Source organism: Ovis canadensis, chromosome X (assembly GCF_042477335.2).
Source record: "Ovis canadensis isolate MfBH-ARS-UI-01 breed Bighorn chromosome X, ARS-UI_OviCan_v2, whole genome shotgun sequence".
Lineage (NCBI taxonomy): Eukaryota > Metazoa > Chordata > Mammalia > Artiodactyla > Bovidae > Ovis > Ovis canadensis.
In genome coordinates, this window is record NC_091727.1 from 33494620 (window position 1) to 33516232 (window position 21613).

The 21613-nt window shown below is 36.9% G+C and overlaps 1 protein-coding gene across 7 annotated transcripts in view; it reads right to left on the bottom strand.

Moving 5' to 3' along the window:
- Positions 1-21613, bottom strand: part of DMD (dystrophin) — a 2687035-nt gene that overhangs the window by 1855956 nt on the left and 809466 nt on the right. For all 7 annotated transcript variants that reach the window (XM_070291485.1, XM_070291489.1, XM_070291490.1 and 4 more), the window contains exons 3-4: positions 6930-7022; positions 5438-5515 (exon numbers count right to left, since the gene is read on the bottom strand). In XM_070291485.1, coding sequence (XP_070147586.1) covers positions 5438-5515; positions 6930-7022 — 171 coding nt within the window. The remainder of the gene's footprint in view (positions 1-5437; positions 5516-6929; positions 7023-21613) is intronic.

Consider the following 21613-nt stretch of genomic DNA (forward strand, 5'->3'; position numbering starts at 1 on the left):
TCACTTATCATATTTTATTAAACAATTTCATGATAAGATATAGGATATATAGTCAGATTGATAAATATGGCCATAATTTAGACTTTGGGAGGTTGCAAGGTCAGGTTTACTTTCCTTTCCTACATTCCTCTTTTTACACTTAAAAAAAATGGATAGCATACATACATAAAATATATTTAAGTGTGCACCTTGATTAATTTTCTCAAAGCAAATGCAACTGTTTAATAACCACCTGGTCAAAACATGGGATATCTTCAACGCTTCTGATGATTCCACCCTGCATTCTAAAATCTAAACACTCTTTTGACTCTGAAACTCATGAAACATTCTGCTTGTTTTTTTAATTTAAAATGTATTACAGTATATTACAGTTATATTTTGTGTCTCACTTATTTTACTCAAATTGCTTTCAGGAAATTGACTCATCTTTCATACTATGTGTCTGGCTTCCCAGATAGCACAGTGGTAAAGTAGCTGCCTGCCAAAGCAGGAGACCACCTGTAATGCAGGAGACTAAGGTTCAATCCCTGGGTTGAGAAGATCCCCTGCAGAAGGAAATGGCAATCCACTGTAGTATTTTTGCCTGGGAAATCGCATGAACAGAGGAGCATGGTGGGCTACAGCCCATGGGGTTGCAAGAGTCGAATGCAGCTTAGCAACGAAACTCCACCACTGTGTGCCACTATCATTTCTTCATTTTCATTCTAATTGTGGCTATTACAAATGAAGCTGTTATGAACACTTTTTATATATAAAAATATTATATGTATGTAAAATTTTTGGCAAAGATAGAAATGTAGCTCTCCTATATGCTAAGGAATTAAATGTTGTGTCATAAGAATTACACATTTTCATCCCATTTAGTATATAATGCCAAACTATTTTCAATGGCTGTCTGAATTATGTTTTTACCAGTTAGTTGTGAGTTTAATTTATTACAAACCCTTATATACACTCAGAATTATGAATCTAATTTCAACCTTTTTTGTGAGTGTGTATCAATATCTCATTGAAATCTTAATTTCCCCAATTATTCCTGAGGTTAAAAAACTCTTCATATTATTTTGGAATTTCTGAACATCCTCTTTTGTGAAGTTCCTGTTCAAGTTTATTGCCCATTTTTTCCCCCATTGGATTTGTTTTTCATTCTCTAAAATTTAAAGAATCATAGGTATATCTAATATACTCAACAATGTAAAGGTGTCAGTCCTTTTCAAGCTGATCTAGACTTAACTCAATATTGATCGTATTCAAAAGAAAGTTCCTGTGGAAATTTAAAAAGATGACTGTAAAATGAACCCAGAAATACAAAGGGACAATATAGCTAAGAAAATACTGAACAAGAAAAACAGTGGTAAAATTCAGTTCGCCAGATGAATAAGGTACATTATAAAACTGAAGAATTCTGGAGTAAAAAATGGCAACCCGCTCCAATATTCTCGCCTGGAAAATCAATGGGCAGAGAAGTCTAGTGGGCTACAGTGGGATTGCAAAGAACTGGACATGACTGAGTGACTGAGATTATTATTACCTATCTATATAATTCACTGTATACTTTGAATATAGAATTCTATAAACTCAAGATCCAATAATTTTCACTTTGTATACCTTAAATATATGCAAATTTTATTTGTCAACTATGCATTAATAGGTATTGGAGGCAGCAGGATTAAGTAAGGTCCTAAAAATAATCAAGATGTACAATTTAACTCTATATAATTTTTGTAAATGATATTTCAATAAATCTGTTAAAGAATAATTTACAAAAAACTACAGTATTGCACATGGCATGGTATTCATGATGCATAGACAAATAGAACAACAGAAGTGATTTTAAGCCCAGAAACGAAACTACATATGAATGAAAAAATTTTTATATACTTAGTACTAGAGAAGAATAGGCAAGCAACATTCTTTTTAATGAATGATATTGTCATTTAGATTCTAAGTGAAAAAAAAACCTTGTATCTTAACCCATTCCCCTTACCATACACAATAATGATTTCCAGGTGAAATACATATCCAAATCCGGATGGTAAAATAAAGCTCATATGGATAACAACAAAAGGTAATATCATCATGTCTTTTGGTAGGGAAATGTTTCATAAATAGGATACACAATTATAAAGTGGAAATTTATAAAAATGAACCATGTTAAAATGAAGGACAGCTCTTTATCAAAACATAGAGTGATTTAGAATTTTAATCCAAAGGACTCATATCCAGAATATAAGAACAATTCATACTTTTGATGAAGTTCAAGTTGACTTTTTTCTGTTTTTGAATCATGCCTTGGGTTTCACATCTAAGAAATATTTGGTTATTCCCAAAGTAACAGAGATTTTATTTTATGGTTTTTCTATTTTATTGCCAGAATTTCTTCTGGTCATATATTGAAAATTATGAACTTAATAATTATAATATGTATAGAATCCCACCAGACCTATAATATATAATCACTATGTGAAAAACAAAACTCTATGGCTACATTAATCCACTACTTTAGAGGAGATCTAACAGCTTATGTTTTAACGTGACATTCTTTTACTAGGAAGAGATCAATTTCTTCAGCTAGATTAAATCTAATAATTCTTTGAATTTTCTGCTGTTTTCCTTGCTCTTTTTTAAAATGAATTTATTTATTTTAATTGGAGGCTAATTATTTTATAATATTGTGGTTAGTTTTTGCCATATATCGATATGAACCAGCCATGGGTGTACTTGTGTCCCACCATACGAACCCCTCTCCCACCTCCCTCCCCACCCCGTCCTTCTGGGTTGTCCTCAGAGATATGCAGATGACACCACCCTTATGGCAGAAAGTGAAGAACTAAAGAGCCTCTTGGTGAAAGTGAAAGAGGAGAGTGAAAAAGTTGGCTGAAAACTCAACATTCAGAAAACTAAGATCATGGTATCTGGTCCCATCTCTTCATGGCAAATAGATGGGAAAACAGTGGAAATAGTGACAGACTTTATTTTGGGGGGGTCCAGGATCACTGGAGATGGTGACTGCAGCCATGAAATTGAAAGACACCTGTTCCTTGGAAGAAAAGTTATGACCAAACTAGACAGCATATTAAAAAGTAGAGATATTACTTTGCCAACAAAGGTCCATCTAGTCAAAGCTATGGTTTTTCCTGTAGTCATCTATGGATGTGAGAGTTGGACTATAAAGAAAGCTGAGCACTGAAGAATTGGTGCTTTTGAACTGTGGTGTTGGAGAAGACTCTTGAGAGTCCCTTGGAATGCAAAGAGATCTAACCAATCCCTCCTAAAGGAAATCATTGCTGAATATTCATTGGAAGGACTGATGCTAAAGCTGAAATTCCAATACTTTGGCCACCTGATGTGAAGAACTGACTCATTTGAAAAGACCCTGATGCTGGGAAAGATTGAAGGCAGGAGGAGAAGGGGACGACAGATGATGAGATGGCTGGATGGCATCACTGACTCAATGGATATGAGTTTGTGTAAACTCCGGGAGTTGATAGACAGGGAGGCCTGGCATACTATAATCCGTGGGGTCACAAAGAGTCAGACATGACTGAGCGACTGAACTGAACTGAACCAGCTTTGAGTGCCCTGCTTCATACATCAAACTTGCGCTGGTCATCTATTTTACATATGGTAATATACATGTTTCATACTTTGTAATAGAATACAAGGAATTGATACTTTAAAAAGACATTTTAAGTTCCCAATATTGCTAAAACATTTTCTTACTTTATAACAATCTTTCAAAATGTTCTATAGGATGAAATGATGCCATTTGCAGCAACATGGGTGGACCTAGAGATGATCATACTAAGCAAAGTCAGAGAAAGAGAGACAAACACCATAGGATATCATTTACATGTGGAATCTAAATTATGACTCCTGAACATATCTATGAAACTGAAACAGACTCACAGACATAGAGAGCAGACTTGTAGTTGCCAACAGGAGGAGGGGTAGGAGAGGGAAAGATTGGGAGTTTGATATTAGCAGAGGCAAACTATTGTAAACAGAATGGATAAATAACAAGATCCCACTTGCTGGGATAGCACAGGAAATTATATTCAATATTCTGTGATAAATCATAATGGATAAGAATATAGAAAAAAATATATATATATTTATAACTGAATCATACTGCTATACAACTGAAATTAACACAACATTAGAAATCAACTCTGGCTCAGATGGTAAAGAATGTGCCTGCCAATGCAGGGAATGCAGGTTCGATCCCTGGGTAGGGAAGATCCCCTGGAGAAGGAAATGGAGGAATCCACTCCAGCATTCTTGCCTGGGAAATCCCATGGACAGAGGAGCCTGATGGGCTACAGTCCGTGGGGTTGCAAAAGAGTTGGACATGACTTAGCAACTCAACATTAGGACTCATACAAAGGAAAACATTCCATAGATGATCTTATTTTCCTGAAGAAAATTTGAAAATAGTTAATCACTGCAGGAAAATAATAAAAAGTATACAATGTTTCTGTAAAATAACTTTCATAGGTTAAATATAACCTTTCATAAAAATGGACCAAATGCTACACCGCCTTCAATTCCATTTCCAGAGAGATGTCCTCTCCCTGCCAGATGAGCTAAGTAATATTTGGGGGAGTGTACACTACTAATCTTTCAGTATGGTTATTTTAAGAGTATGTGATCAATTATTTGATTTATCCTTGAAAGAGAGACATAATATAATTAGGAAGCTACCAAAAATGCCTGGTAAATATATCGGTCAATTAGAAAGATTGTGGGAATTTAATAAGAAAGGAGGGCTGCCTCCAATGTCATGAGAGAGGGGAGGAATCTCAAAGTCATTCTGAGGAGACAAGGAGTCCTTTCATCTACACACTTATTTAGATATGATTGTTGATTTTTTCTAATACCACACATCTATTTTCTCCTAGTTAAATCAAATCAGATACAGGAATAGAAAATAAATTTGCAACTCTTACAACAAGGTGAAATGCTGATTTTTTTACTGTGTAACTTTCATACTTGGATATGCCATCTAAGAAACACTGGCTTAATTCAAACAAACTTAATCATCATCATGTGGGAACACACTTTATTCACAAAAAATAAGAATTGCTGAGTAAAAGCCATTTGCTGCACAGAAACACTGCTGTAAGGAGATAAGTTCACAACAGGACTTTATCTGTCCACTAAATATAACCTCATCATGTAAAATCTAAAAACAAGACAAAGTGGCCAACCAGGCCACTGGCTCATAACTTTCCCTGCTCCCTATGGCTGCATGCACTTACTTTCTGTATCACATTAGCCACAAGCAGATGCACGTGAACTTGAACACAGGCTCTTATTAACTGCTTTGAATTTCAAGAGAACCTGAAATGCTTTCTTTGTATTTGGGACCAAAGCCATCACTCAAACATTAAGCATGCTCTCATGGTATTCAGACTCTGTCCAGGGCTCCACTTACATTATTTTTCTGCAAGACCTGCAGTGCCTTGTTAACATTGTTCAGGGCATGAACTCTTGTGGATCCTTTTTCTTTTGGCTGAAAACAAAATGAAAATATGTTGACTGCCCAGGAGGAGAGAAGGACAATCTACCAGAAATGAAACAATTTCTACATTTCACTTTTCAGTTGGAATCGTTTAAATGATCACAGGCTATGAGGCATTAATATAATGAATTTAAGTGCTTTGGGTTAATTGCCCTTGTCATAGGAGTCTCTTAGCGTGAATCAACCACTCCTCAAGAAAACTGATAAGATTTTTTTTTTTCTTTCGCTAAAGCAATTTTGGTAATTTCTCCTTCATTCTACAGTCCAGTTGAATGGCCACCATGAGAAACATCAGCATGCATAAAGACATTTGCTGGGAATATAAATGAGTTAATTCCCACAATTTTTAGGAAAGTTTAAAAGAGATTTGAGCCTAGCAAAATTCTGTAATGCCAAATAGGCTTAAAGGAAATTATTTCTGTCAATATTACCTTAATTGTCTTAGTCACTGAAGCTCAAAACCTCAATCATCTTCAGTTCTTTAAACCTTATCCTCAATCCCCAAAGTCTTACCTTGCCCTATAATTTTTAAACTAACATTTTTATAGTGCATTACAATTATGTAATATGCAATATATATTATATATATATGTGTGTGTGTGTAATATATTGTACTACAATATATGAATTAACTTATTCAGTTGTGGAGGTTTAGAAAGTCTGCCATGGTGATGCCTGCAGTATTTACTCCTAAAATGAGATCTACCCTCCTAAAACAATTTTAACTGCACAACACAATAGCATTAACTATAGGCACAATATTGTACAGTGGGTCTCTGGAATTTACTCATCTTGAATGATTGAAACTCTACATCTATTGAACAGCAACTCCCCATTTTCCATATTTCATGTCAAGTGTTCTTATATCCTAAGAGTTCTTATCACAAGGAAAGGGAAAAATAGAATTTTCCTATTTCTTTAAGTTTGTCTGTATGACATGATGGACATTCATTAAGCTCGTGATAATCATTTCATGATGTCAGTATATAAGTCAAATTATTATGCTGTACACTTTAAACATGTACAGTGCTATATGTCAATTATATTCTAATAAAACTAGAAGATGAAAAGAAAAAAGACTTAAAACAATTAAAATTCAAAGGACATTAGGTATAAAAGCCCTATTAAAATAAATTCAATAACAAAGATACCAAATAAAAGTAGAGAATAATATCTATTACTGCAAATTTCACCTTCTTGTTCTGCATATGATAGAACATGCCAAAGTAAAAATAATATTGCGAGGTTGTTTTATTCAGAAATAGGTCCTATATTGCTACCTAAATCAGTAGTTAATAAATTAACGAAGTTTACTAGATCTCATAAAACTATGATGAGTTTGTTTCTGGTCTGAAATTTTTCTGAGGTTAATGTGAAGCTCTTATAAATATTTTAAGTCACATACCAGTTTTTGGCCTGTCAGGCCTTCAAGAAGGTCTAGGAGGCGTCTCCCATCCTGTAGGTCACTGAAGAGGTTTTCTATGTGCTGCTTCCCGAACTGAAATAAGAAATATACCCAATTAAATAAAGCATGCTTCCAGGTATCCATTTTCTATGATTATGTCTTTTAAAATTTAAAGCTATGTTGAAGAATATTTAATGAGTCTAATGCTTAATCTGCCAGTGGTGATGGATGGAAAGAGAACTTCCAAGTAAAAAACAAAAACCAATAAATCATTATTCAGCCAAACCTATTAAATGTTTTTCTCAATAACAAGAGTTGGAGACTTATAGTCTAATGGATCTAATTAACTCATCTTTTCGAATGCTGATTTTATGAAGGAAAGAAAAAATGTTTAAATTATCAGGCAGTTGGGCACTGTTTGGGGAGAAGTAAACACACCAAGAAAGACTACAGATAATTTGCCTTGGGTGGGTACCTAAAATTTAACCATTTAGCATGCTTGGAAACATAATATGTAATCACTGAGGGTTCACCATCCTTCACCGATAAATCTCTGCATATACATTTTGCATGCTGCCTCAGAATGATCTAGTCACATATTGGATGGCTCAACTTTTAAAACAATATGATTTAAATTAAGTGAGATAAGTTGGTGAAAGCTTTTCATATATTTTTCTTACTTCTATACTTGGGGATTATATTGCAGAAAAAAAATAGCCACTAATAACATCTAACATTTTTGGAGTAACTATTCATAAGAGCTAACTATTCATAAGAAACATCCCACTAAATGAATTGATTTATAATTCGTGTAACATTTCTATGAGGTTAGCATTGGTATACTCATTCTCTTCATGACACAGAGGTTGAACATATGGCCCTTTGTTGCAAAACAAAAAGATGATAAAACCAAGTATTTGGCCCAAATCTGTCTAATTCCTGGGGCTCTTGTTCATTCTCTTTTATTAGGCTGCTTACTTGGCCTTTTCCTCCTTCCATCTGATTATCTTTCAAAGATTTTATTTCTTCTGTCATGTCCCCAAATATTTTTTTTCTGGTTTAAAGCCTCCAATCCCTTCATATGAAATCATTCATAACTCTTTAATCACCCAAGATATCAAGAAAGCCCTAATTTATCAATGACAGATGTTTATTGAGCACCAATAAACTTGGACTAGGTGCTAGAGCATACACTAGTAAATCAGTTGGATATGACCCCCGTCTTCATGGAACTTTGAGTTGAGCAGGGAAAACAAATATTTCTAAAAGGTAATGCTATGGGGGAGCAGTAAAAGAAACTCAAGAGCACATAACCATGGGAATTCCCATAGTCTGAGGATCAGGAAATACTTTCCTCACAATGTCACATGATGGGTCTAACATTAGCCTTTGGGTAATTGGCCTTTCCTTATCCACTCCTTCAATCACATACAAACTTCAGATTTCACACAGCTCAAGAAGAACCCTGGTTTCCAGTCAAAATACATCTCTGAAGCTTCTAAGATTGAAGACAGAGGATTCAGGATCTCCTACAGCCAGGTAGCCATGTCTAAGACAAGTCCTGTCAGTGTCCAGGTGTGTCACTTAATGAGAACACTGACCACTGCAAAAAGTCTACCAGTCCCTCCACACTCAGCTTTGGGAATCGAGCCACATATGTGCTTTGACAAAGATAAATACAAGTCATTCTTTTGAAATTCTACTCAAATAGTTCTGATTTAGAATTCCAGGGCAGGGACTTCCCTGATGGTCCAGTGGTCAAGAATTTGCCTTCCAATGCAGGGGACGTGGTGAACCCTTGGTTGGTGAATGTCTTGGTTGGGGATCTAAGATCTCATGCCATGGGACAACTAAGCCCATGTGAAGCAAATACTGAGCCCGCAAGCCACAGCAACACAGCCCGGATATTTCAACAGAGATCCTATGTGCTGGAACTAAGACCCAACACAACCAAAATGTATATACAAATATATATTTTTAATGTAAATAAATATTTATATATAAATAAAATTCTAGTGGAATAGAGACCACAAAACACTAAGTTACTAGAACATTTAAAAAGTACTTTTACTATACATAATGTACAGGTAAATATTGAAACAACAATGCTATTTTCATGAAATATTAAGGGGAGCCCTCTACTAATAAGCAAAGAAAATGAAAAAATTGAACCTGTCAAGAATCTCATATATAATCCAGAGTAACTTGGCAGTGGTGGTGGAGAATATTGAGATTTTATTTTCATATTGGTTAAAGGTCTACAATACCTTGAAAATGGTCTTTTTTTTTTCTAGGAGGAAATTTTCCTTTTGAGAAGTGTGTGACTTCTAAACTTACTGATAAAAACAATATTGCACAGTGAAATGTGTGAGGTTTTGAAGAAAATTAAATATAGTTAGTTGACAGAAATACTTATTCTTAATAAAATATATATATCTAGATAGATAGACTGATAGATAATAAAGTATGTCAAACCAGGAAGGATGCAGGTGGCAAAATGTTCATTCAAGAAGAATGGCAGGGACTTGGAAAGGCCTAAGTCTTGCGGCAAAGAATAAAACATTAACCCCAAAGTTGTAAGAATCACCTAGCATCCAAGATACAAGGAGTAGAAAGATTATGCTTTTGGACAAGGAGCCGAGATGAAGATCAACAAGGCAAACAGCATCTTGCTTTGATACAAGCTTATACACAAGGATCAGGTATTTTATAATTTTCCATTTTAAACTGGAATCAAACAAAACAGAAAGGGAGGGAAGGACTGGAGGCTAATCAGAGGCCTCCAGGCACATCTCATTGGGGCACCTAGAAAGCAGTGAGGTGATAGAGAAAAAGATAGTTCCTGATATATATATAACATTCAAACTCATGCAATCAGTGATATACTAAATTATGACAATAGAAATCCAATTTATATTTGTTATAGCCACCATGATCTCTAATAGAGTGCTTCTCAGAATGTTCCACTAAAGCATCCTTTGAGCAGATAAGACTGAATGTATTTATCTCGGAGCCTAGCAGTGAAAAGCATATAGTGACGGCAGGTTCAAAATTTCTTATGAAAGCATAAGTTTCATGTTAAGGATCTGTGCAGATTTTATCTTCCTCACTTAATGCATGTTGAACTTAAAAGTAATTTCAAGCACTTTGATTGAAATTTCCCCTCCTATGGTCTAATTAAAGTGATGCTCAAAGAAATGTACAATATTTAGCCTGTAACTACATGGATTTTCAGGTGCTCAGTCTTATTCTTCCTGGACTAGGCCTACCCTGAAGAAACTAAAACATGTCTTTTCTCGTGAATGGTTTTCTCTTCTTTCCTAGATCCAATACCTCATTCCATAGCATTACAGGTATGATGCAGCAAAGTTGCACACATTTCTGAGACAGTAATAGCTAATTTTTTTTGAACCCAAGTCTTCTATTTACCAGCTTCACTGTCTGAGGCAAGTGACTCAGTCTTTCTGAGGGACAATCTATTCAATAGTAAAATGGGGATTGAAATAATACCATATCAGAGTCTTGAGCTTCAGTATAGGTATGCTATACAGACTTGGCAAACATTAGGCACACAGTAAATATAGGATGATGTTTTTGTTTTGTTTTGTTTGGCTTCTCCTTCTTTGGCCAAATATGAGAAATAAATTCAATTATGGTTAACTATTGAATCTACCAGAAAATACAGAGCTCACGTACAATGTGTTCCGTTTTCTCTTAGATGCCCCTCCATATTCAGTTACTAATACTAGTAAATGTGGATGGCACAGGAGGCCTTCAAGTTCTTTATCTTACTTTACTGTTTTATTTTTCCCTTTGGTTACTTTTAATTAAGTCTGTTGTTTTCTTCCCTTTTCATCTTCTATGAGAGACATCTGCCATGTCATTTTGTTGCAAGTCACATATCATGCAAACAGTAGTTTTCTTTAAAACCCCCCTGTGTTTAATGGCTTTCTTTTCAAGTGTCTGAAAATAATCTTATAAAACACATAAAACATTAAGTGCCTTGGGCCATATGACCCTGTGGCTCTCTATCTTCAACTGCTTTCATGATTAATATTTTCTTTAAAAAGTAAATTTTGGTATTACTTAGAAATTTCCTACCTTCACTTATTTTCGTCTTCCTTGCTAACCCAAATATCAAGATGAAAGGACCATAAAATGAAATAGCAGTCCTTCTAGATCATGGTCAGAATGACAGAACTTCTGTATTTATATAATTTTTATATATTTATACATAAACAATGTATAGACAATGTTAAAAAAAACTGAGGTTTATTGGTAAGTGGCATAAACACAGTAAAAAAAATTCAAAGTAAAAAAAAAATGAGAAAGGGATAGAAATGAATTAAAAATTATTTCAATGGCTTCTGACTCTTCAGAGCTGTGTCAGTCTTTTAACCAGTAAATACAGATAATTCAGCAGCATGTTCCAATAAAAGGTAAAGAGGCAAGGAATAATTTAACATGGCCTTCTGGTTATAGAAAGGTCAGCCTCTGGACATCTATGTTGCTGAGAAAATCAAGATACTTCTCTGTGATTCTGAATCTTTAGCTATTAGAAACATCAAGAGCAAGAGAACACCAAAAAGGAGGGCAAAATTGGTTCCAAACTTATTGGTAAAACCTGTTGATCAGTTCTTGATAAAAAATAATGCAATCCATTGTAAGCGTAAGTTGTAAAAAGTATTTTATAAGATAATTTTATTGAGGTATAATATACATATAGGCTTCCCAGGTGGCACAGTGGTAAAAAAAAAATCCACCTGCCAAGCAGGAGACACCGATTCAATGCCTGGGTGGGGAAGATCCCCTGGAGTAGGAAATGGCAACCCACTCTAGCGTCTTGCCTGGGAAATACCACAGACAGAGGAGTCTGGCAGGCTACAGTCTATGCGGTCGCAAAAACTCGGACGTGACTGAGTGACTGAGCACAATGTGAGCACAATATAAACACAGGAAAGTACACAAGCTCAGTGAATCTATACAAACTGAACACATTTATATTATCATAACCTCCATGGAGAAAAAGACTATGACCAGCAGCACCCTCAGAGCTTTCTCACACCCACTTCAGTATACTAGCCCTTCCAAGGATGATAACTGTACTCACTAACTTTTAATACCACAGATTAGTTTAGCCTTAAAAGGAGTCTCCTATAAACAGAAGAATAATGCTGGTTTAGTTGTCTCCTTTTAGAAAACCAATAATTGAAAGACATAAGCTTTCAGCAGAGAGAATTAGGAAAGAAAGAAGTCATAATGATGAAGTATGTTTTACAAAGCATACTGCTGTAATACAACGAGTAAAAATATTCTCTCTACATCCAGAATGCCATAGTTCAAATCTCAGCTCTACCATATTTCATGTGTGTGATATGAGCATGTAACAATCTCTTTGTGTCTTACCTTTTATCATCTGTAAAACAAGGATGTACTACTACCTAATTTGTGATGATGCTGTAAAGATTTAAATGCATTAGGGGTAGAGTTCTGTTCTAAGGTGTACTTAGATAGTCTCATGAATGGATAGCATCATGAATTTATCCCAAATTGTTTAACCCTAATAATCCGTATTTTCTAAATTCTGCTTAGAACTTTTGCTCTAAGTAACAGAAGTGGTCAACTTCAAAGTATTAGTATGGGGATTAAATGAGTTAATAAATATAACTGTGGTGCTGGAGAAGACTCTGAAGAGTCCCTTGAACAGCAAGGAGATCAAACCCTGAATACTCATTGGAAAGACTGATACTAAAGCTGAAGCTTCAATACTTTGGCCACTTGATGCGAAGAGACAACTCACTGGAAAGGACCCTGATGCTGGCAAAGGCTGAAGGCTAGAGGAGAAGGGGATGACAGCGGATGAGATGGTTGGATAGCATCACAGACTCAGTGGACATGAGTTTGAGCAAACTCCAGGAGCTAGTAAAGGACAGGAAAGCCTGGCATGCTGCAGCCCATGGGGTTGCAAAGAGTTGGATGCAACTGAACAAGTATAAGGTATCCAACACATTTCCTGGCATAGGAAATGCTCCATAAAACCTAATTACATTTCATATTTCCCCTCTTTGGTTAAATGGAATCACCTGGAAATAAAGTAGGACTCTCCTTTGAGGGTGCCAGGATCCTAGCAGGGCTTGGATAACTTGAAGAGAGTTAATAAGGGACAATTTACAAAGATGAGGTCAGGGTAGAAAGAAATCACCAAACAGGTAATAAATAAGTGTAATTATCACTCCTAGACACATAGGAATGAAGAGAAAGAGACTGGTTACTGGCTCCTGAACAGAGAGAGTAATGAGAGGGTCACCTGACAGGAGCTCTGATATTTGGGTGATGAATGCAGCTATCCTGTGATAAATAAATGTCCTGATATCTCTTTCCTCCCTTCCTCTGATCTCCTGTAAATGCTCCCAAGAGCTAAATCCAACTGGAAGCAAGAGGACAAGGAAGTCTGCTGATATCATCCACAGAAATCAGCCCCCCAGGGAAGAAAAAGGCAGAGAGAGGATCTAGAAGAATAAACCAAAGACACATTCAACATTCCCCAGACAAGAGGAAAAGATTCCCTTGATCCATAGGATCCCTGTCAAAGACGCCCATGTCAGAAAATAAGTGAAGGCCCCAGTGGTCCTCCTCAAACTGTCTATATTATTTCTATCTCTGGTAATATTGTTTTAAAGACTCAAATGTATGACTGGAACACTCTCTCTCCTCTAATAGGGATATCAAAGTACTGAAATGTTTAGTGGGCTTTAATGGATGAAACTTAACATATCTTATTCATTATTCCTCAGCATCAGATCCTTTTAAACTTCTATGTACCAGAAATATCACTAAAATTTGAGCTACAAAGATAATGTTTTAAAAAATCAAGTTATTCCTTGGAGTTATACAAGTGCTCAAGAGCTAAGTTAGATAATAGTTTTACACTCTCTCCAGGTATAAAATGTTATTTGGCAGTAACTCGTTATAAAACATAATCGCTAGGACCCAACGTGTATGTTATACTATCAAGTACACAAGAAGAGATCCAACCAGATTGCACATTAGAACTTTCAACAGCAGCCACAACAATAGTTAACGGAAATCAAGTCATTATCTGTAAATGTTCTATTATAAAAAATAAAGTATGCTTAACCAAGAATTAGCAATGGTTTGTTATCTGATCAGGTCTATCTTTAATATGTTTTGTAATAAAATTGAATCCTTAACCGAGGCCTGTGTTTTCTCATCTGTAAATGAGATAGATCAGTACTAACTCAATCACCAGTATGCTGGAACAAAAATTAGTAAAATTATAGGTAGTCTTTATTTGTAGATATAATGCTCATATACTTCACAAAGAGTTAAAATAATAGAAACCTTATAAACTATAATTGTAGTTCATTATATCATCTTTAAATATCACCTATAAATTTAGAATTCTGAAAGTGAAATTCAGTTTTTCTATTGAATCACAAAGGTATAAGATGTAAGCTTGAGATAGCCAGTGAGGGAAATGGAGATTGGTTCTATTCTATGCCAGTAGAGGCTTTTGTAGCAGAAAAAAAAAAAAAGTACAGTATAAAGTTTGCAAGATGAAGCCCTTCATTTCAAAGCATCTAAATAATACTCTGATTCTTCAAAAAGGAAAAAAAAAGTACTGTGACACAGTGGGTACACTCACTAGAGAAATGTGAACTATTGGCTCTTAGCTTCAGGCAAAAGGCAGAGGGAGAAAGAACTATTCGAACTTGTTCAGATCCAGTAGAATGAGACTTTATGGTCAAAGGACATCTGAAAATGCCTTTAATAAATAAATGTAAATTTTATTTATGAAACTAATATTCTTATAATTTCTCAAATACGCTGCAGTACAATTGTGCATGGACAATTATGTGACAAGACACAACCTCTTCCTAATCATTTCCTGCCCCTACCTACTAGAAAGTCAGCCTTAGACTATTTATTCTCTCTTCTTCTATGCTTATGAAGTGAGTCTGCCAATAATCAGTATCAAATCAAGGAAACAGGAAACACAGAATGGAAAAATGTCACATAGGATGGAATATTTGAATAAGAGTGTCTGTCCTCATTATACCTCTATTTCCTTTTGATAGGTTGAATCATATGAAACTTTAAATTCTGTACTCAAATAAGATCAAAATTTGGCAATTTCATATGATTCAATCTCACATATTTTGTATCGACATATGTAATAAACATTCAGTGTTTAGTTTATGTCAGTCACAATTGTCTGCCCTGTACATGGATTATTTTAATGAATTATTTTAACAATCAGTTAAAAGTACCCCCATTTTACAGATGACAAAACTGAGACATAGAGAACAAAGTAACAGGAATAAGTGGTAGATATGAATCCAAACCTTAATCAGGTGGTATAGTTCCAGATTTATTAACCATTCTTTGACCATAATGTCACTCAGCATCAGTGATATATAAGTTTTACTTGTGTATTTTCATGAAGTCTTTCAATAAAATAGGGATAATTTAACTAATTTATTCTTTTTCTTTCCCCCTAGGTTTCTGAACATCAGATATAGGTATAGGACCTACAAGAAAAAAATGCTTCTAATTTTAGGTTGAATTAGTAATTTTGATGGGGAAGGAAATGGCAACCCACTCAAGTGTTCTTGCCTGGAGAATGCCAGGGACGGCGGAGCCTGGTGGGCTGCCGTCTATGGGGTCGCACACAGAGTCGGACATGACTGAAGCGGCTTAGCAGCAGCAGCAGTAATTTTGAAAGTTAATAACGATGATAATTCCACATATGTACACTAGAAAAATTCCACAATGTCTTACATTTCTATTGTTATATCACTCTTAGCAGGGATGCTTTGATAAATCCAGCAAATATTGTTCTAGAGATGAAAACAAAGTTTTAATATGCAGAATTCACTCAAAAGTACATGGAAAATCACTTTTTAAATGTCATTAAATTAAAATACAAAAGCAATTCCTCCACACTGAAAACCTCAGTTCAGTTCAGTCACTCAGTCGTGTCTGACATTGCGACCCCATGGACTGTAGCACGCCAGGCTTCCCTGTCCATCACCAACTCCCGGAGCTTACTCAAACTCATGTCCATCGAGTTTGTGATGCCATCCCACCATGTCATCCTCTGTTGTCCCCTTCTCTTCCTGCCCTCACTCTTTCCCAGCATCAGAGTCTTTTCCAATGAGTCAGACCTTCACATCAGGTAGCCAAAGTACTGGAGTTTCAGCTTCAGCATCAGTCCTTTCAGTGAATATTCAGGACTGATTTCCTTTAGGATGGACTGGTTTGATCTCCTTGCAGCCCAAGGGAGTCTCAAGAGTCTTCTCCAACACCACAGTTAAGCATCAATTCTTGAGTTCTCAGCTTTCTTTATAGTCCAACTTTCACATCCATACATGACGACTGGAAAAACCGTAGCTTTGATTAGGCAGACTCTTTTTTGGCAAAGTAACGTCTCTGCTTTTTAATATGCTGTCTAGGTCAGTCATAGCTTTTCTTCCAAGGAGCAAGCGTCTTTTACTTTCATGGCTGCAATCACCATCTGCAGTGATTTTGGAGCCATTAAAAACCTAGGCTATAAATCGACATAGAACAAATATAATTCTTAAAAGTGAAGAAGATTGAATAATAGTAAGTAGAAGGAACAGCATTACTCATGCTTTTAGTGCAGTGACTGCCTGAGAGATCCACCTAAACATGCCAATTACTTATTGAAAGTCTTCCATGTGAGATTCACACAGTTACATGTTAAAAAATATAACATCTGGGGTCAAAGAGGACTTTATTTAATTATAATTCTAACTTTCCCCAATGGTGTGAATTTAGATAAATGATTTAGAAATTTGTTTATTTTCCTCATGTGTCAAAGGAGGGAGAGTAGTTAAGTTAAACAACGAAATGTAACAGCTATTAGTCACCTACTTTATATTGTGCCCAGTGCTGGGAATAATTGGGAAGATAAATGATAAAAAGATACTGCCATTGTTTTTGCTGCTTTAGTCACAGTATATGAAGAATGTATGCATTTAAGCAAATATACATATAGCACTGTACTATTATTCTATAAATAGTGGTGTTTTAAGTACAGTGCCAACACAGACGAGAGATGTCACCTTCACTTGAGAGGCATAAGAGAAGCAGGAATCCTAGAATTGAATTTACAACATTGAATACAAAATTAACAAGATGTGAAAAGAGGAAAAGAATATCAAGCAGAGGGACATTTCAGATGCTAAGGATCAGATAAACACATTGCTGCTGCTGCTGCTAAGTTGCTTCAGTCGTGTCCGACTCTGTGCAACCCCATAGATGGCAGCCCACCAGGCTCCCCTGTCCCTGGGATTCTCCAGGCAAGAACACTGGAGTGGGTTGCCATTTCCTTCTCCAGTGCATGAAAGTGAAAAGTGAAAGGGAAGTCGCTCAGTCGTGTCCCACTCTTAGTGACCCCATGGACTGCAGCCCACCAGGCTCCTCCGTCCATGGGATTTTCCAGGCAAGAGTACTGGAGGGGGGTGCCACTGCCTTCTCTGAAACTACATTAAGCTATGATAAATCAGGTCATAGAGCACAGGGTATATGTAGGGATGGTAGAGATGAGACTTGAGATATGAGTGATCTCAGCAAAGGGGACTGACTTGGTCTGCCAACTTAAAGGAGATTGGGTAAATATCTAATGGTCATTTGTTTTCATTCCTTTGAACAAGGTATGCAATTTTGAAGTGATTAACATTTTTTTCACATTAATATATAGACTGATATTTTACGATAGTTAATATTTAGGAAAGGCCACCATAGCCATTGTTTAGAGGTGAATTTTGGAGTCCTAATAATTCAGGAGAACTATTCTTGTGTGGAAATATTACTTGAAAAGGGAGTCATGTTGTTCAGGAGCAACTGCTTTAAATTATAAATATGAGCTCCTTAAAATTCTAAGCAGTTATCTACCTTTCCATTGGAACTTAGCTTTTTTTTTTTTTGCAAAAGTGGAGTTCACTATCCATGGTAGATTAACCACAGAACTGAGCCAACTATTTCATCCTTTCCTGAAACCATGTCCGTTGCAATGGGACTTTGCTGTTCCTCTCATGAGAAAGTGGTTTCTATTTTTCTATCTCTGGAATCTGGGCTGGCCATTGCCTTTCTTTGTCCGACAGAATACAATGGAAGTGATGTTGTTTTACTTGCAAATGTCAGCCTCACAAAGGGTTGAACACTTTTGCTCTCTTGTTCCACGCTTCCCCCTTCATCATAAGAACACACCTTAGCCAGATAACTGGAAGATGATACATGTGAAGCAGAACCAAGTTATCCCAGTAGTCCCAGATATGGTACCTCAAACGCCAGACTGGCTGACAACCAGACATGTGGGAGAGCTTAGGCAAGATTAGCAAGGACGCCTGTCAAACCACAGCTAGCTAGAGACACATGAATAATCCCAGCAGAGAGCTGAAGAACTTCCTGGTTGAAGATCTGAAAGACTAATAAATACTTGTTGTTTTAAACTACTGAGTTTCAAAGTAGAGTGTTACCCAGCAATAGCTAACTGATAAATGTTAGCTGTAATATATATAACTGATAAGTGCTAGCAAGATGGTAGGAAGAGCAAAATCATGTTTAAAACCAAACCCCATACCTGTTGGAAACTCTCAGAGGGCTCAAACAAACCTATGTACACCAGGACCCAGAGACCCCACAGAGACTGAGACAGAACTGCGTTTGAGTGTTTCCTGTGGAGGTATGGATCAGCAGGGGACTGTTGCAGGGGCAGGGGCTCTGGTTGCAGCAGACCTGGGTATGGCATAAGCCCTCTTGGAGGAGGTCACCATTAACCCCACCATAGAGCTGCCAGAACTTACAAAGGACTGGGAAATAGACTCTTGGAGGGCACAAACAGAACTTTGTGCATACCAGGACCCAGGAGAAAGGAGCAGTGACCCTGCAGGAGACTGACCCACACTTGCCCATAAGTGTCCAGGAGTCTCTGGCAGAGGCATAGGTCAGTGGTGGTTTGTTGCAGGGTTGGGAGCACTGAGTGTAGCAGTGCATGCATGGGACCTTTTGAAGGAAATCGCTATTATCTTCATTACCTCCACCATAATTTGGCCCCAGGTAAATAACAAGGAGGGAACACAGCCCCACCGTCAACAGAAAATTGGATTAGCGATTTACTGAACATGGGCCTCCCATCCCTATTTCCCTCTCAGTCAGTCTCTCCCATCAGGAAGCTTCCAAAAGCCTCTTACCTTTCTCCCTCAGAGGGCAGACAGACTGAAACCCACAATCACAGGAAACTAACCAATCTAGTCACATAGACCACAAGCTTGTCTAACTCAATGAAACTATAAGTCATGCCTTGTAGGGCCACCCAAGATGGACGTGTCATGGTGAAGAGTTCTGACAAAACGTGGTCCACTGGAGAAGGGAATGGCAAACCACTTCAGTATTCTTGCATTGAGAACCCCATGAACCATATGAAAAGGCAAAAAGATAGGACACTGAAAGATGAACACCCCAGGTCAGTAGGTACCCAACATGCTACTGGAGATCAGTGGAGAAATAACTCCAGGAGGAATGAAGAGATAGAGCCAAAGCAAAAACAATACCAGTTGTGGATGTGACTGGTGATGGAAGTAAAGTCTGATGCTATAAAGAGTAATACTGCATAGGAACCTGGAATGTCAGGTCCATGGATCAAGGCAAATTGGATGTGGTCAAACAGGAGATGGGAAGCACGAACATCGACATTTTAGGAATCAACGAACTAAAATGGACTGGAATGGGTGAGTTTAACTCAGATGACCATTATATCTACTTCTGTGGGCAAGAATCCCTTGGAAGAAATGGAGTAGCTATCATAGTCAACATGAGTCCAAAATGCAGTACTTGGATGCAATCTCAAAATGACAGAATGATCTCTGTTTGTTTCCAAGGCAAACCATTCAGTATCACAGTAATCCAAGTCTATGTCCCGACTAGCAATGCTGCAATGCTGAAGAAGCTGAAGTTGAATGGTTCTATACAGACCTACAAGACCTTCTAGAACTAGCACCCAAAAAAGATGTCCTTTTCATTATAGGGAACTGGAATGCAAAAGTAGGGAGTCAAGAAATACCTGGAATAACAGGCAAATTGGCCTTGGAGTAAAGAATGAAGCAAGGCAAAGGCTAATAGAGTTTTTCCAAGAGAATGCACTGGTCATAGCAAACACTCTCTTCCAACAACACAAGAGAAGACTCTATACATGGACATCACCAGATGGTCAATACTGAAATCTGATTGATTATATTCTTTGCAACCAAAGACAGAGACACTTTACAGTCAGCAAAAACAAGTCCCAGAGCTGACTGTGGCTCAGATCATGAACTCCTTATTGCCAAATTCAGACTGAAATTGAGGAAAGTAGGGAAAACCACTAGACCATTCATGTATGACCTAAATCAAATCCCTTACGATTATACAGTGGAAGTGACAAATGGATTCAAGAGATTAGATCTGACAGACAGAGTGCCTGAAGAACTATGGACAGAGGTTAGTGACATTGTACAGGAGGCAGGGATCAAGACATTCCCCAAGGAAAAGAAATGCAAAAAGGCAAAATGGTTGTCAGAGGAGGTGTTACAAATAGCTATGAATAGAAGACAAGTGAAAAGCAAAGGAGAAAAGGAAAGATATACCAATTTGAATTCAGAGTTCCAAAGAATAGCAAGGAGAGATTAAAAAAAGACTTCCTCAGTGATCAATGCAAAGAAATAGAGGAAAACAATAGAATGAGAAAGTCTAGAGATCTCTTCAAGAAAATTAGAGATACCAAGAGAACATTTCATGCAAAGATGGGCTTGATAAAGGACAGAAATGGTATGGCCCTAAGAGAAGCAGAAGATATTAAGAAGAGGTGTCAAGAATACACAAAAGATCTATACAAAAGAGGTCTTCATGGCCCAGACAATCATGATGGTGTGATCACTCACCTAGAGCCAGACATCCTGGAATGCGAAGTCAAGTGGGTCTTAGGAATAATCACTAAGAACAAAGCTAGTGGAGGTGATGGAATTCCAGTTGAGCTATTTCAAATCCTGAAAGATGATGCTGTGAAAGTGGTGCACTCAATATGCCAGCAAATTTGGAAAACTCAGCAATGGCCACAGGACTGGAAAAGGTCAGTTTTCATTCCAATCCCAAAGAAAGGCAATGCCAAAGAATGCTCAAATGACCGCACAGTTGCACTCATCTCACACTCTAGTAAAGTAATGCTAAAATTCTCCTAGCCAGGCTTCAGCAATACATGAACCATGAACTTACAGATATTCAAGCTGGATTTAGAAAAGGCAGAGGAACCAGAGATCACATTGCCAACAGCTGCTAGATCATCAAAAAAGCAAGAGAGTTCCAGAAAAATATCTACTTCTGCTTTATTGACTATGCCAAAGGCTTTGATTGTGTGGACCACAGTAAAATCTGGAAAATGCTTAAAGAGATTGGAATACCAGACCACCTGACCTGCCTCTTGAGAAACCTATATGCAGGTCAGGAAGCAATAGTTCGAACTAGACATGGAACAACAGACTTGTTCCAAATAGGAAAAGGAGTACATCAAAGCTATATATTGTCACGCTGCTTATTTAACTTATATGCAGAGTACGTCATGAGAAACACTGGGCTGGGTGAAGCATAAGCTGGAATCAAGATTG